The 14,403-nt window shown below is 55.9% G+C and overlaps 1 protein-coding gene across 2 annotated transcripts; it reads right to left on the reverse strand.

Annotated features, from left to right (window-relative positions):
* Positions 1-3,096: 3,096 nt before the first annotated feature.
* TMEM61 (transmembrane protein 61) lies at positions 3,097-13,728 on the reverse strand. Of its 2 annotated transcripts, XM_058717289.1 has the most exons (4): positions 13,628-13,728; positions 13,168-13,274; positions 9,189-9,538; positions 3,097-3,534 (listed from the first exon to the last, which is right to left on the reverse strand). In XM_058717289.1, the coding sequence occupies exons 2-4, from the start codon at positions 13,180-13,182 to the stop codon at positions 3,213-3,215; spliced, it is 687 nt and encodes a 228-aa protein (XP_058573272.1). In that variant the 5' UTR covers positions 13,183-13,274; positions 13,628-13,728; the 3' UTR covers positions 3,097-3,212. The 2 variants fall into 2 exon arrangements, with proteins under 2 accessions (XP_058573272.1, XP_058573271.1); XM_058717288.1 differs by having other exon boundaries at positions 13,168-13,720.
* Positions 13,729-14,403: the final 675 nt, after the last annotated feature.

Here is a 14,403-nt window from a genome sequence, read left to right on the forward strand (position 1 = left end):
CTCTAAGATGTCAGAATCCAATCACTTTTCACCCCCAACTGCTGCTCATCACTCAGGTCCCAGCCCCCATCATCTCTGTCTCCCTAATCGTCTCTGCTTCTACCCTTGCCCCCCAAAGTCTCTTTTCAACCCAAATGCCAGGTCAGACCATGTCACTGCTCTGCTCAGAACCCTGGAAGGGGGCCCCGTTTTATCAGAGTAAATGCCAGAGACCTCAAAATGGCCCCCAGGCCCTGGATAATTTGCCCGTGCCGCCCACCCCCTCTGCCCTCTGAGCCCATCTCCTGCCCTGCCCCCTCTCACTGGACCCCAGCGCCCTGGCTCCGTGCTTTTCTCAGGACACAAGGCACCCCAAGGCCTTTGCACCTGCTGTTCCTTCTGCCTGCAAAACTCTTCCTCCAGCCACTTGCATGACCCCCCCCCCCCCGCCGCCTGCACCTCCTTCAAGCTTTTGTCCAAATGTCATCTTCATGTTGAGGCCTCCCTGCTGTGACATCTAAAACTGCAGAAACCCCCCCCCCGCCGCCCCACTGCCGAGGTGTTCCCTGTCTTCTCTACCAATTTACTTTTCTCCATAGTACTCGTCCCCATCTATCATGCTATATACATTATTTATTTGTCTTGTCTCTTGTCTCTTTGTTTTGTGCACTGTTGTATCCCTAGAGGCTAGGCTAGGCTCTCCCCTGATTTTGGGGAAGGGAGGGATGGGTAGAAGTTCCAGTAGAGAGGGAGGCCAGAGAGGGAAGCACGGGCAGGGGGGCCTCCTGGGGTCATGCCAAGGTATCTGACATCTCTGAGAGGCCAACGTGGGGTCTCTAAAGGGGGTACGCAGGGGAGGGTAACATGGATGAGATTTTAATTCTACAATTATTCTCTAGTTCCAAAAACAGGTTGGAAGAAGCAAAACAGGGTGGTGGAAGAGAGGAGCAGTTGCCAGGCTCTAGCAGAAGCCTAGGGAGAGGAAAATTAAAGTGAACAATTTTTAGGAGCGATTAGTTGCTGAGGGTAGGGGCCAGGGGGTAGCTAGGGAGTTTCCTACTGGAAAATTTAGGACTAATTTGAGGTGGCATGCTTCAGGGGGCAGGGTGACCAGCCAGCCCAGAGGGAAACAGAAGCCTGGGAGGAGCCCAGGGACAGCTTGGGAGGGGCCTGATGTCCCAGGCCCAGCGGCAGCACCACATATAAACCCTGATTGGTGGGTGAAGAAACCAGACGGCTGCATCCAGGAGGCAAGAGTCCAGGAAGCAAGCTGGTGCCTACTGGGGGCTGTGGGAGTGGCAGACCCAGCCTCACGGGGCTCCCCCATCCTGCACCCTGCCAGAGGGTCCCCAGTTGACAGGCCACTGTGGCTCAGAAGGGGACGGTGGCTTGCCTCGCAAGGAGACTGGCTCTGTGGTCTGGCTCGGCCTCCAAGACACTGGTGACCTTGAACAAGTCACTGCCCCTAGTGGGGGCTCTTACAGATAAGCCCCGCCCACCCCTGCCGCCTCTAGCTCCCGCTGCCGGCTCCCTGACCCACCTGGCTGGGGAGATTCCTCGGTTTGGGGGAAGGAGGGAATCTGGGCTCTGCGTCCAGAGCCCTGCGTCCCCTGGGCTCTGGGGTCCCAGCCTGGGACCCCATTAACTCCTTAGGAATTGCAGAGATCTGATAAACCCCCCTTCCCCATCCTCATGATACGTGTGAGACTCTGAAAGTGTGTGTGTGTGTGTGTGTGTGTGTGTGTGTGTAACCAGCTCAGCATCACACAGGAAGGGGAGGGTGGAGGCGGGATTCCAGTGTATGTCTCCACAATAGTGGGAAGGGTCGGGGCAGACAGGAAAGAAGGAGAGGAAGGGAAGGAGGCAGGAGTTGGTGATGGGGAGGGAGAACATTACAGAAGAGCCACAAGATCTGGCTCGCGTGGCTGAGAGGGCCCAAGAATGAGAACAGAAGCGACATCTATCCCTTCGGTCCGTCGGCGAATATTTGCTGAGCACCTCCACGTGCCAGGCGCCGTTTCTAGGCCTCAGGGACACTGAGGTAAAGGAAAGAAATACCTCTGTTCTAGCAGAGTTTCCTGGTGGAGAGAAACATACAATAAACAAAGAAACGAGAACCAATTTTAAAAGGTAAGATGTTAAACGGTGACAGGTGTTATTTAAACAGTAGAGCGGGGGGGGGGGGGGGGGGGGGGGGGCTGGGGGCTTCTGTGTTACCGGAGTGCTCAAGGAGTTCATGGGAAGGGGGGCACAGAGGGATGGGATGGAGGTGAGGAGTGGGCTGTGGGAGAGGGAGAAGGCAAGTGCAAGGACCCTCTGCAGCCAGAGCAAGGGCTCAGTTTCCTTGCCTGCTAAATGGGAACACCACCTGTAGCAGGGCAGCCTTGATGATGTGAAAGGATGGCATACAGTAGGCCCTCAGGGAATGCTGCCCCGATCCAGCTGACTGAGCCCCGGGGCTTGCTGTGTGGCCCTGGGAAGGTTACTTAACCTCTCGGAGCTGGCTTTCTCAGCTGGCGAATGGGGGGAGGTAGAAAAGAAGGATGCAGAATGGAGCTGGGAAGAAAATAGACATTTCTGCCATGATCTGGAAAGTAAGGGTAGGTAATGAGCTCCCTGTCCCAGGAGGTATGGGAGCTAATCGACACCTGCCATGGGGTTAAGACGTGCACTTGTTATTTGATGCATTAGTACTGCGCCTACAGGGTCAACGCGAGCTCACAATGCCAGCTGCTACCGTCTCGTCTATCTGTCACAACCCAGCTCCTCGGGTAGGGGCCGACGCCTCTGTCGTTCCCAATTCCCATCATATACATGAGGAAACCAAGGCAGAGAGGGCAAAGCCACTCGTTCAAGGTCGCTCAACCGGCACGCGGTGGAACCCATGCCCAGGCGGTCTGAATTCAGAGCCCACATTCTTCTGATCACAAGCTCAGTGTGTGGCCCGAGGGCCCCCACTTTCTCATCTGCACGTCAAAATCTCCCGGCTGCTAGCTATCTGAATGAGCCATCTCTGACATTCTGGCTGGGTCCCCCCCATGACTTGCAGCCCCACCAGCATCGTGTGCAGCAGAAAAACCATCCAGCTGGGCCCAGACAACCCACGGAGTCGCGAGAGAGAATAAAATGGATTTATTTTAAGCCGTTTGTTACACAGCCGTAGGTCGATAAAACAGCATTCAGCAACAAACATTTGCTGGGCGCCTCCTGGGTACCAGGCACTGTATTATGCACTAGAAGCTCATCTGTCTCCAGCTTTGGAGTGTGCCTCCCCCCACTGTCGTCTGAGCCGGGCCTGGGCAGGAGCACGCGGGGGCGGGGACTGTCTCTCCAGAGAGGCCGTTGACAGCACTGATGATGCTCTCGTAGCTGGGCGGTGGCAAGGGGGGCTGGGTCCCACGCAGGGCATCCCCGGAGGCACAGTCCTTCGGGCTTTCTTCCGCGGGGTACGCAGGGGGTGTCGGGGGCCCCTCGGCAGGTGGCGTCGGGGGCCCCTCGGCAAGTGGCCAGCCCACGGCCTCCTCATAAGTGGGGATGCCAACCACCTTTGGGATCCTGCAGGACAGAAGAAGAGAGGCTGTAGCAGGGGCAAGGGCAAACGTACTGCACGCCAGGGAAAGAGCAAGGGAGGCTGGGGCTGGGGAAGACTTCACGCCCCGTCCAAACCCGTTGTGGGCCCCAGGTACACACTCAGAGCTTGGCATGAGTCAGCTCTCCCAACCGCAGCCCTCCCACTCTGCCCGCCCCATCCTGTGAGTTCCCCACACGCGCTCGCTCGCTGCAACTCCTCAGTTCTCTCTGCCGGGAAGGTCCATCCTCCCCCGCCCCCTCCCTGCTGGCCCATCCCCACTTGTCCTTTGAGGCTCTTCTGGGAAGCTTTCTTGACTGGTCCCCCCTCTCCGCACAAAGCTCTCGCTCCCTGCTCTGGGCTCCCAGAGGGCTCTTCCCCGATACTGCATTGACCCTACCAGGTCCCCTAGGTTGTCCCTGAGGGCAAGGATGGACTTTGAGCATCCATGGGCTGAGGGCAGGTGCCTGGGGATGTTTGTTGAAAGAAGGATGGCTCATGGGCAGAAAGACTTCTAGCTTATTGTAATAATCCCTTACAAGATCCGGAGTTGTAGATACTCCAGGCGGGATGGGAGACATCGATTCTCCTGCCCATCTAGATGCTTGAGGCCCCAATATGGCAAGTCTGCGAAGTGATTACTTCCACTTGCATTCCTCCAGAGATGGAGAGCTCACTACCTACCAGGTCAACCACATCCATCTCTAAACAGCCTGGGTTTCCTGTGACTTGCCCTACCTCCAACAAATGAATGACCCCGCAGGGACTTGAGGCACAGACCAGGTCCTCTGTGGCTTCTGTGACTGGCCCCCACAGGTTAGATTCAAAAAACAGGTTACCTGTATTCTAGCCTCAATGCCGATGGGAACAAGGCTGGCCCTCAGTCCTCTCAGAACCCTGGCGGGTCACCTCTGGGGAGGTGGTGCTTCTTTCCCTTCCCAGGACCCCAGGGGACAGGAGTGTCATTGATCCCACGTCTGAGCTGATTCCCCTTTGGGGGTGATCCTGCCAGATACAGGAGCTGACCAAGTGACCTTGAAGGTCGCTTCTCGCACCAAGTGGCTGAAGGGCTGGTTATGAGCCTGGGCTGTGGCTAGTTCAACTCTCTGCTCTGCCACATTCTTGGTGGTAGATCATGGGTCAGTAACTCCATTAATCTGAGCCTCAGTTTCCCCATCTATACAATGAGGACAGCAAGGGCACCTACCTCCCAGGACTTTATGAAGATTAATTGAGATAATACAGGGGAAGGGGCACTTAGCACATGTTCCGTGAACAGGAGCTGATAACAAAATCTCAAAAGTCTCTGCGAGGAAGGGGTGTGGGGGACAAAAGTTATCATAGATCACCCGCATGGTAAGTGCCATACAGGCTGTCGCTTGCTCAAAGTTATCAGTCTGGAGCTGGTGGGGAAGCAGTTCAATGCATACCATGGGTTCTGCCGGTGTAGACAGGGGAGGGGCTGATGGCAGGAGGCTGGCCCCGGGGGGGTCAGAGGAGGTAGTGGAGGGAACTTCACTCCAGGGGCTGGTAGGGGGCAGTGCTGGGTACCTGCTGTCACCCCTCACTTGAGCATCCATCCCCCGCCAGGGACATGGCCCTTCTCTGGACAGCGTGTCTTCTCAGCCCGAGCCAACCGCAGCCATCAGAGTGACCCACTGGGGAGGCAGGCTCGCTTCTCCAGTCATAGACAGAGTCATGGAGTAGGCTGGTGGGGAGCTCAGGGTTAACCCCCAGCCTGCATGCCAATCTGATAGAGGGCACCGGCCAGGAGCCAGATCTGGGCTCCCCATCCAGTGCTGTGACACATCTCTCCCACAGACCCTCCTCCTCTGGAAGGCAGCCCGGGAGCCCTGCTACTGAGGGAGCTGATAAGGGGTCTCAGTCTCCCCTCAGCTCCCAGCATCCTTTGCACGTGAGGGCAGGCAAAGAATATTGCTTCTGGAGGCAAGCAGGCTAGACCCCACTGTCTCGTGCTGTGCCTTGTTCACATGACCCCTCTGAGCCTCCTTCTCCTCATCTGTAAAATGGGGATGAGAATTCCCATTTTATAGATTCAGGGGAGGGGAAAATGGAAAAAGCTTTGACAGCACTTGGAAAAATGCGGGTAATACAGCTTCCAGAGCCCTATGTCTCCCTCTCCGCCACCCGCCCCAGCCACACCCCTGCCACTCCCTGGTTCCCCAAGGCCTGGAGATGCCAGACAGATTTGGGGTATGCCTGGGACCACCCAGCATGCAACAGGTGGCAGGGCAGGGCACAGATGCCAGGGAAGCTCACCCCACAGCAGGAAGTTTGCTTAGAGGGCAGACGTAGAGTGGCCCTCGTGCCACCTGCTGTCACATTAGTAGCCGGCGTGGCCCAGCCAGCCCCAAGTCCTGTTCCTATGGTCCAGAGGCTGGGAACTGGGGGAACAGGAGGCCCCATGCAGAGCTGCCATATCACACACACACACACACACACACACACACACACACACACACACACGTGGTATATTCTGGATACGGCGCCCTGCAGGGGTGTGGGGTGGGCCCGCCGCTCTGGTCCCCAGGCCAGCAAGCTCCAGGGGAGGCTGGGGCAGGCCCCGGGGAGGCAGGAGGCCTGGGCCTGGCCTCAGCTCTGCCACCCTTCAGCTGAGTCAGGCAACCACAGTCGGGAAAGGGAAAGGGACAAGGACGGAATACTATTTGCCCAACGTGTAAACTCCCTAAACGTGTTCAGGACTACCCTGGGGGCTCGGCTCTCAGCCACAGCACAGATGAGTAAAGGCCAAGCATCAACCAAGCAGCAGAGCCCCCAGTCCTAATTGCCAAGCTCAAGCCAACGGCACCTATCGCCCTTCTTCCCATCCCAGCCTTGAATCTCCCCACACCTTAGCGCCGTCCTCTGTGAAACAGGCCTAATCCTAACACTTAACTCCCAAGCCGCTGAGACTCAAATCAGGCAGCGGGCACTAGAGTGCACTGCAAGCTGTAAGGCATAGTCATACGCAGCCGCAAAGCTAAAGTGTGCACGAACTTTGCCAGGCATACACTTCCCCATCTATCACCTCATCTGAGCCTAACAGCAATCTCAGGAGAAAGTTCTGGCACGGCCACATGACAGATGAAGAATTAGATATGGTTCGGAGAGTCTAAGTAACACGCTCAAGGGCACACAGCTTAGAAAAGAGCTGACGCTGACACCCTCACGTCTGAATAGACCCGTGCTTTTTCTTTTAAATTTTTTTTTTAACGTTTATTTATTTTTGAAACAGAGAGAGACAGAGCATGAACGGGGGAGGGTCAGAGAGAGAGGGAGACACAGAATCCGAAACAGGCTCCAGGCTCTGAGCCATCAGCACAGAGCCCGACGCAGGGCTCGAACTCACGAACCGCGAGATCGTGACCTGAGCCGAAGTCGGACGCTTAACCGACCGAGCCACCCAGGCGCCCCGACCCGTGCTTTTTCTGCTATACTCACTGAGGACAGGGGCCCTGGGAGGCCTCCTGTCCAGCTACCAGCGGGGCCAGATGCGGGGCTCACCAGCAGCAAGGCTGGGCTGTGTCAGCTTTCGGGGACAAGAAAGGGGCATGAACAGAAGCAGCCTCCCCGACATCCAGCCATCCTAGTTCTGAACCTAAGACTTGGGTCTCCGAACCTGATGGGCCATGAGCACCGGCCTGAGCAGGCTTCTTCCGCAGCCCTGTTGGGAATGAAATCCAACTGGTCCCACCTGACAGATGCTACTGTGGCCCAGACCCCGTTGAGTCAACACGGCTGTGTGTACAGACAACATCCGCCCCCAGCAGTCCGGCCAGGCTAGGAGGGTGAGCAGGGACAGGTTACATTTGCATCACCCTGAGGCTTGGCCTGGTTCCCCTCCAGTCACCCACCACCTCGCTGTGTGACCAGGTAGGTCATTGGTCTCTCTGAGACCCGGGCTTCTCATCTGAGACGTGAGGGGACTGGCTGGAGGCCCTGCCCTTCCCTCTCTAACAGTTGGGTCAAACCAAGGCCAGACCATTGTACCAAATGGCCCCTGGTGAATACTCTATTGTCTCTGACCCCAGGGAATCGCAGGCCAGTTGCAGGAAGAATTTGTTACATTCTTTAACTCACAATACTGTTTTTCCCTCTCCCTAAGGGAAGAAGGGTGTCCAGGTCCCAGACCAGCTCGCTAGTGTCTGACTTAGCCCCTAACACACACAAGCTTTGCAGCCAGTGGGCTCTGCCACTTTTTAGCTGTGTAACCTTCACCTTCTTCTTCCATAAACGGCAACAGAAATTCTTACCTTGCAGGCAGACAAGACTGGGGATGCATGCGGGCCGCCCAATATGGAGGCACAGCCCATGCTTGACTGAATGAATACATATATAACAAGGGCACACATAATGCATCATTTTCTCCCCCAGGTAAAAAAAAAAAAAAAAAAAAAAAAAGAGCTCTTGGTATCTTGGTGATGCTCTGTAGATGTATATAATACAGAGATACATACAGAACAGACAAATATGCAATATATCTGTGGTATGAAAATTTCACGGAGGGGGTGTGGGATTAAGAAAAAAATGCCAGGGCGCCTGGGTGGCTCAGTCAGTTAAGGGTCAGACTCCTGATCTTGGCTTAGGTCATGATCTCACAGTTCGTGGGTTCCAGCCCCGCGTCGGGCTCTGCACTGACAGCACGGGGCCTGGAGCCTGCTTGGGATTCTCTCTCTCCCTCCCTCTTTGCCTCTCCCCGGCTCGCTCGCACACTCTCTCTCTCAAAACAAACAAATAAATAAAAAAACATTGAAAAAAAATGCCTAAAAGGCTCCTTAGAGGGAGAGATAATTTTTAAAAAGGTTGAGAAATACGGTCTTAATGCAAGATTTTGTCTCCACCCCCAACCCACCCCGGAGCCTTTGCACATGCTCTTCGGCCCGTCCCAACCGCGTCTCTACATTATCCACTTCAGGAACAGCTGACACTTCCTGTGCACCTACTGTGTGCCAGGCACTGGGCTACGTTCTACACAGACATCATCTCATTGGATTTCCCCCATGTCCCCTGAGCTAGGGAGCAGTGAGGGTGCAGACTCAGTTCAAGTCCCGACTCACACACACATTAGCTGGGTGTCCTTGGGCAAGTTAGTTAATGTCTTGGCACTTTGGGCTCCTATCTATAGATGGAGTTAATAACAGTCCCTACTTCAGAGAGCTGCTGGGAAAACAAAATGAGTAAATACATGAAAAGCACTTAGAACAGTGTCCCGCAGATGGTAAGTGCAGGTATTTGCTATTATTGTGCTATTCTTATTCCTGTCTTATTTCAGATGAGGAAGTTGAGGCTCGGTAGGGTTGTACAATCTACTTGAAGTCCTACTTGCTAGTTAGTGATAGAACCAGGAGAGGATTCCAGGAGGTTTACCCCTGGGCCTGGGCTCTTAACCCCTCTGCTACTCTGCCCTGTATGTACCATGCTGAGCTCAATTGCCACCTCCTCCACGAAGCCTTCCTGGATTTCTCCATGTCTCTACAGGACCATGTCCATCCCTCTCTGACAGCTCTAACTACCCTGGTTTGTCAAAGTCTGTCAAAGGGCTTGAAACCCCTCCAGGACTCTGCTGATGACAGTGCTTTATCCACCACTCCCGCCCATCACCTCCACCCTCCCTGCTGACCTGTAGCTCTCCTTCTCCGAGGGCTCCACAGTGAGGTAGTACAGGTCTCTGGAGAGGTGATATGGGTCCCATCGGGGAGGCCCCCGGGTGCTGGCCTTGATGGACCACAGCAAGCCGAAGAGTAGTAGCAGGCCGCCTGCACCGCAGCAGAAGAAGCTGACGGACCTGAGCAGGGGACTGGGGGCCTGAGGCACCGGATGCCCCGTGGGAGGGGCCGGCTGGCCGGGCTGAGCACCTGCTTCTCCTTCACTCCACCAAGCAAAGCAGAGCGTCCCAGCTACCAGAAGCACCGTGCCGCTGACCGTCATGCAGTAATGGAGCGTGGAGGCCGCTCGGCTCACGTCACACGTCTGAACACAGAGAAGGGGAGACAGGAGGTAATGGGCCATGAGGCAGGCCTGCTGAGGTACTGCAGACCCACGTTTTAGTCCTCCCCTGTCTGAGGTCACGGTGTAACCTTGGAGAGGCCATTTGACTCCTCTGTGCCTCAGTTTCCTCATCTGTTAAACAGAGATGACACTCCCGACTTCGCAGGGCCGTTTCGAAGGCCACAGAGAATGTGTCTCAAGTTACCTAGCACCATGCCTGGGGCCCAGGAGCTCGGTAAGGGTGGCTATGTTCACTCTGGGCCTCTCCGGGCCTCCTAGGCCCCATCAGCCTGGTGGGTATGACTCCCACCCCCACCCCGTCTACTACAGGCTGGGAGGGAAGAGAGTGAACACCTGTTGAGTCCAGCAGGCCTTCAGGGTCGAGACCTGCTGGTTCTGCATTGCCTCACCTCCCCTGGTCACAATCCCAAGAGGTCGAATTTGACAGAGGAAGGCACCGAAACCCAGGGCAGGTAAAGGAGCGAGAGTGAAGTCCCGAGTTGAAATGCACGACCTGAGGCACTTTGTGCAAAAAGGTGTTCACCATGGCCTTATGGATAATGGTCCTAATTTGGAAAAAGTCTAAACGTCCAACTATAGGCAACTGGTGAATAAACCATGGTGTACCCTCTAGATGGGATGCCAACAACTCGTCTGAAAAAACAAGCTCAGTACAAATGTTTAACAACAGGGGAGACGTGTATATCTACCTTCTTTCAGCTTTTTTTTTTTTTTTTTTTGAGAGAGAGAGAGACTCTTAAGCAGGCTCCACACTCGGCACGAGCTGGAAGCAGGACTTGATCCCATGACCCTGGGATCATGACCTGAGCGGAAAAAACAGTCAGATGCTCAGGCGACTGAGCCACGCAGGCGCCCCTCTTTTTTCAGCTTTGTATGCCAAATTACGCATAGGGTAGCATGTCAATCGGATAAAGAAAAAATGCACAGGAAAAATGCAAACTGGGAGGAAAACTGGCCCCAGAGCATACAGACAGGAAGAGGCTGAAACCCACGTCCACATTGTCCCCAAAGCCAATCTCTAGGCCATTGTACATGCTGTTCCTTCTGTCTGATAACTTGCCATTATCTCCCCTCAAGTCTCAGATTGGTCCTCACCCAAGAAGCCTTCACTTCAACACCAAGTGCCCGGGCCTTCTTGCATCACAGCACTTCTCTGACTGTGCTCAGCCTCTCCTTTGCTTGTCCTCCCCACCAGCCAGTGAGCACACTGAGGACAGGCCCATATTGGCCCCGTTCACTGCTGTATCCCCCAGTGCCTAGCACATAGTAGCTGCTCAATGAACATTTGTTGAAGAAATTCTCTTAAGTGAGGGAAGGCGTTACTGGGCAAACACTTGTTATATGAACAGCCTCCCTTACAGCTGGGAGGGGCCAGGACAAGGGAGGCGACACAGGAGTTCGGCAACTGCAACAGCCAGCCACGGAGTGGAGACCTGCCTGGCCTTGGTCCCCATTCTGCAGTTCTGGGGTAAGCTTACCAACCGCTCCGGGCCTGTTTCCTTACCCTTACAAAGGTCAGGTTCTTTAGCAGGCAGCTAGGAGAAGTTAGAGACACCGTCCTTTTCCAAAATCTGAGTCAGTGAAGCAGGGGGCTGGGGAACTCACAGACCCGAGACTTCAGGGATCAGGAATGCCTTCCAAATGAGGGCTTACCCGGCCAAATATGCTGCACCCAAACAATGCCCTGCTGTGTAGCTGCTAGCTCCTAGGAGAGCTGAGGGGCATCATGTTCAAGATACAGCAGGTGAAGCTTTAGACTTCAAAAGGGCATGTCGTCAATTCTGTTTAAAAGCACACGTGCGTTGCAGGGCGGGGGGGGGAGGGGGAGGGCGCCTGGGTGGCTCAGTCAGTTAAGCATCCAACTTCGGCTCAGGCCATGATCTTGCAGTTCGTGGGTTTGAGCCCCGGGTAGGGCTCTGTGCCGACAGCCTGGAGCCTTCTTCGGATTCTGTGTCTCCCTCTCTCTCTGCCCCTCCCCCGTTCTGGGTCTGTCTGTGTGTGTGTCTCTCTCTCTCAAAAATAAGCAAACATTTAAAAACACATACACGTGTGTGTACATGTGTACCTATGAGAGAGAATGTATACATGTAGCAGGGGTGTTCTAAGAGTGGACCCCAAATCTTTCTGAGCCCCCAGACCACCAGCAGCGTGTAGAAAAATGTCATCCGTAAATCACCTGCCGTTCTCTTCCTGTGAATCGGTCTGTGGGGCAAGTGCCTCCTGTCTCCATTATTGTGGGGGGAGTTGATGAACCCGACTCCTCCCTCTCCAAAGTTAGACAGCTACGAGAGGCTGTCGAGAGGGAGAGCTACAGCAAACAGCTTGGAAAACCCACTTAAAACCCACAGCAGATCAGTAACAGTTCATAACTGATCATAACTGTATACCAAGGCCCCTCTTCACACTCCCCACAACCAAGGGAGGTGGGTAGGGCAGGGCGAGAAAATTCCTGCTTTGCAAATGAGGAGACCTAGCCCAGAAAGGTGGAGGACTCTGCCCAAAGCCAGAAATTGCTTTGCTTCTCAACCCTTGAAGAACTTGCTTCTGCACAGGGCAACTTCAGATGCCCTTAAACTTCTATAAAAGCAATAGTTGCTCGTGGTGAGAAAAAGAGAGGACCCCAGAAGTGAATCAAAATGCAACATATGAATCATCATTGCTTCCGCCCCTCAGGATGAACATGACCTGCATGTGAGACGTCCCCTTTCCATCTCTCCCTTGCCCTACGTACATGATGATGGAGGCAGCAGACGTGTGCTGGGCATTTACACAGGCTGGGCACCACCCCGCGCTTTATCGGTGCCCCCGACTGAATCCTTGCAACAGCCTCATGGAGCTTGGAGGGTGACAGCTTGCCTGGGGTCAGTGCCAAATTTGAACCCAATGCTGGGGACCTGGGGACCTCGTCCTGGGGAGTCGTCTGTCCCCACCCAGGGCCCTCATTTCACATCCCCCCCTTCAAGACCCAGTCCAAACACCACCTCCTCCCAGAGACCCACCTGCTGCTGACAGCCCCACCTCCCACCAGCCAGAGGAGGCCTATCCCTGCCTTCGATTTATCGCTCCCTCTAACTGCGGCCATTCCATGAGCCCTGTGACCTTGAAACTGCTCAGCATCTCTGAGCTCAAATTCTGCCTCTCAGGGAAGAGCAAGTGGTAAGACGAGGCGGCAAGACAGCAAGCTGTAATGAAGCACGGTGATACAGAGCTGGACAAGGATGGACCCTGACTCTGACACTGTGCAATTTATCTAGCTTCTCCACGCCTCAGCTCCCTCCTCTGTAAAATGGGCACCATTACACTGTCTGTGCAACCAACAAGGGAACTCCAAGTGCCACCCTTCCGGAAGAGCTAAGCCATCTGAACAGGAAGTGGTCCAAACCATCCCAATCAACTTCTGGGTAAACTAAGGCCCTGACTGCCATGCTCAAGGCCACCCGGCCAGTTAGAACACAGGAAGAGGACCTGGGTGTCCACTCTGCACCGCCAAGCCACCGAAGTCAAGGTGAAGAGAGGGGGTCCAGGCGGGGTCAGCATTAGGAGGCGCTGAGATGCTCAGGAAGGAAGGAGAGGAGGAAGCTTATACCCACCTCAGATGAAGCCATCAGGCGGCAGGTGGTCAGGCGTGGTCCAGGCGCAGGGACCAGAGGGAGGTGCAATCCTGGGGATGGCTGTCCCTCGGGTTTGCAGGAGGCTCCTGGAGTTAGGGAGCAGCCCTGTTGAAGGTCCCCTAGCCCGGTTTTCCGCGTTCCCCCGAAAGCCCCAAGGTCGGGCTCTCCGTCTGGTCCAAGGGTATCCGAATGCCCCCCCCCCCCCCGCCCGCAGTCGCCGTGGGTCCCACCCGCTCCCGCCACCCCCTACGCGGTGCAGCGAGGTGCCCAGCAGGCCGCACCCCACGCGTGCCTGCCAGGGGGGGGGGGGGGGGGCTGTGATCCCCGCAGGGGCTCTGCGAGCTGCAGGGGCGCTCTGGGGCGCCAGGCGTGCGCGGGGCCGGGCTTCGTCCTCCGCCCCCGACTCGGGCTCGAGCTGGGGGGGCACCGGCCGCCCCACCTCCCCTGCGATCCCGGTCCTCGCGTGCCGTCGGTCAGGCCAGAGACTCCGGGTGGCCGCTCTGGGAGCTCCAGGTGCCGCGCCTCGGCGGCCGCCGGCCCCGCCCGACCTTAAAGCGACAGCGCGACCAGGGAGGGAGGGGTTAGGGTTTCTAGGCCGCGGGGAGCGCCGGGCAGGGGTGGCCACCATGGGGAGCTGGCTGTCCTCGCAGCCGTCCCGCCCCGCTGCCCCACTGGAGCGGGCTTGAGAGCCCAGACGGACTCCTCCCAGAGCCACCAAACCTCAGTCCCGGTCGGAGAGGGCTCTAGGAGACCTGAGCCCATGCCTCCTCGCTCTCACTCTACAGGGAGGGAAACTGAGGCCCAAAGAGGGTTTACCGCATACTTCTTGGTAGTGACTGGCTTTTGCTTCTCAGCGCACTGAATCTGAGAGCAGGCCTCCCTCCAGGACCTCAGATCCTGAGGAGGAAGGCGTTCTCAGAAATAACGGCTGGCATTTACACGCTTCCCCCAGTCCCTGCAGGAGGTCTCTGCCCTGGCCCTGAGAGGCTGGGGACACTGGGGCTTGGGAGCAGGGACTCCCACCTGCTGTGTAACCTAACTTCTCTGCACCTTCTTCCTTCTGTGGCAAAGGAGGGCTGATGATTCCAACTCACAGGTCTTCCGGGACTGAATGCGTTAAGTGGGGCAGGTTAAGTGCTAGGCCATTACCAAGTGCAGGCTAAAGGCGGTCTGGGGGGACAGGTGATTTAGGAGTCTGCAGGTCGGGTGAGGCGT

This window comes from Neofelis nebulosa, chromosome 2 (assembly GCF_028018385.1).
Source record: "Neofelis nebulosa isolate mNeoNeb1 chromosome 2, mNeoNeb1.pri, whole genome shotgun sequence".
Classification (NCBI taxonomy): domain Eukaryota; kingdom Metazoa; phylum Chordata; class Mammalia; order Carnivora; family Felidae; genus Neofelis; species Neofelis nebulosa.

What these genes read in the sequence shown, in the direction of transcription:
- TMEM61 (XM_058717289.1), bottom strand. An exon ending in TCGGAGAAGGAGAGCTACAG is followed by an intron (nt 3,535 to 9,188) that starts GTCAGCAGGGAG and finishes TCTGTCCTGCAG; the next exon opens with GATCCCAAAGGTGGTTGGCA.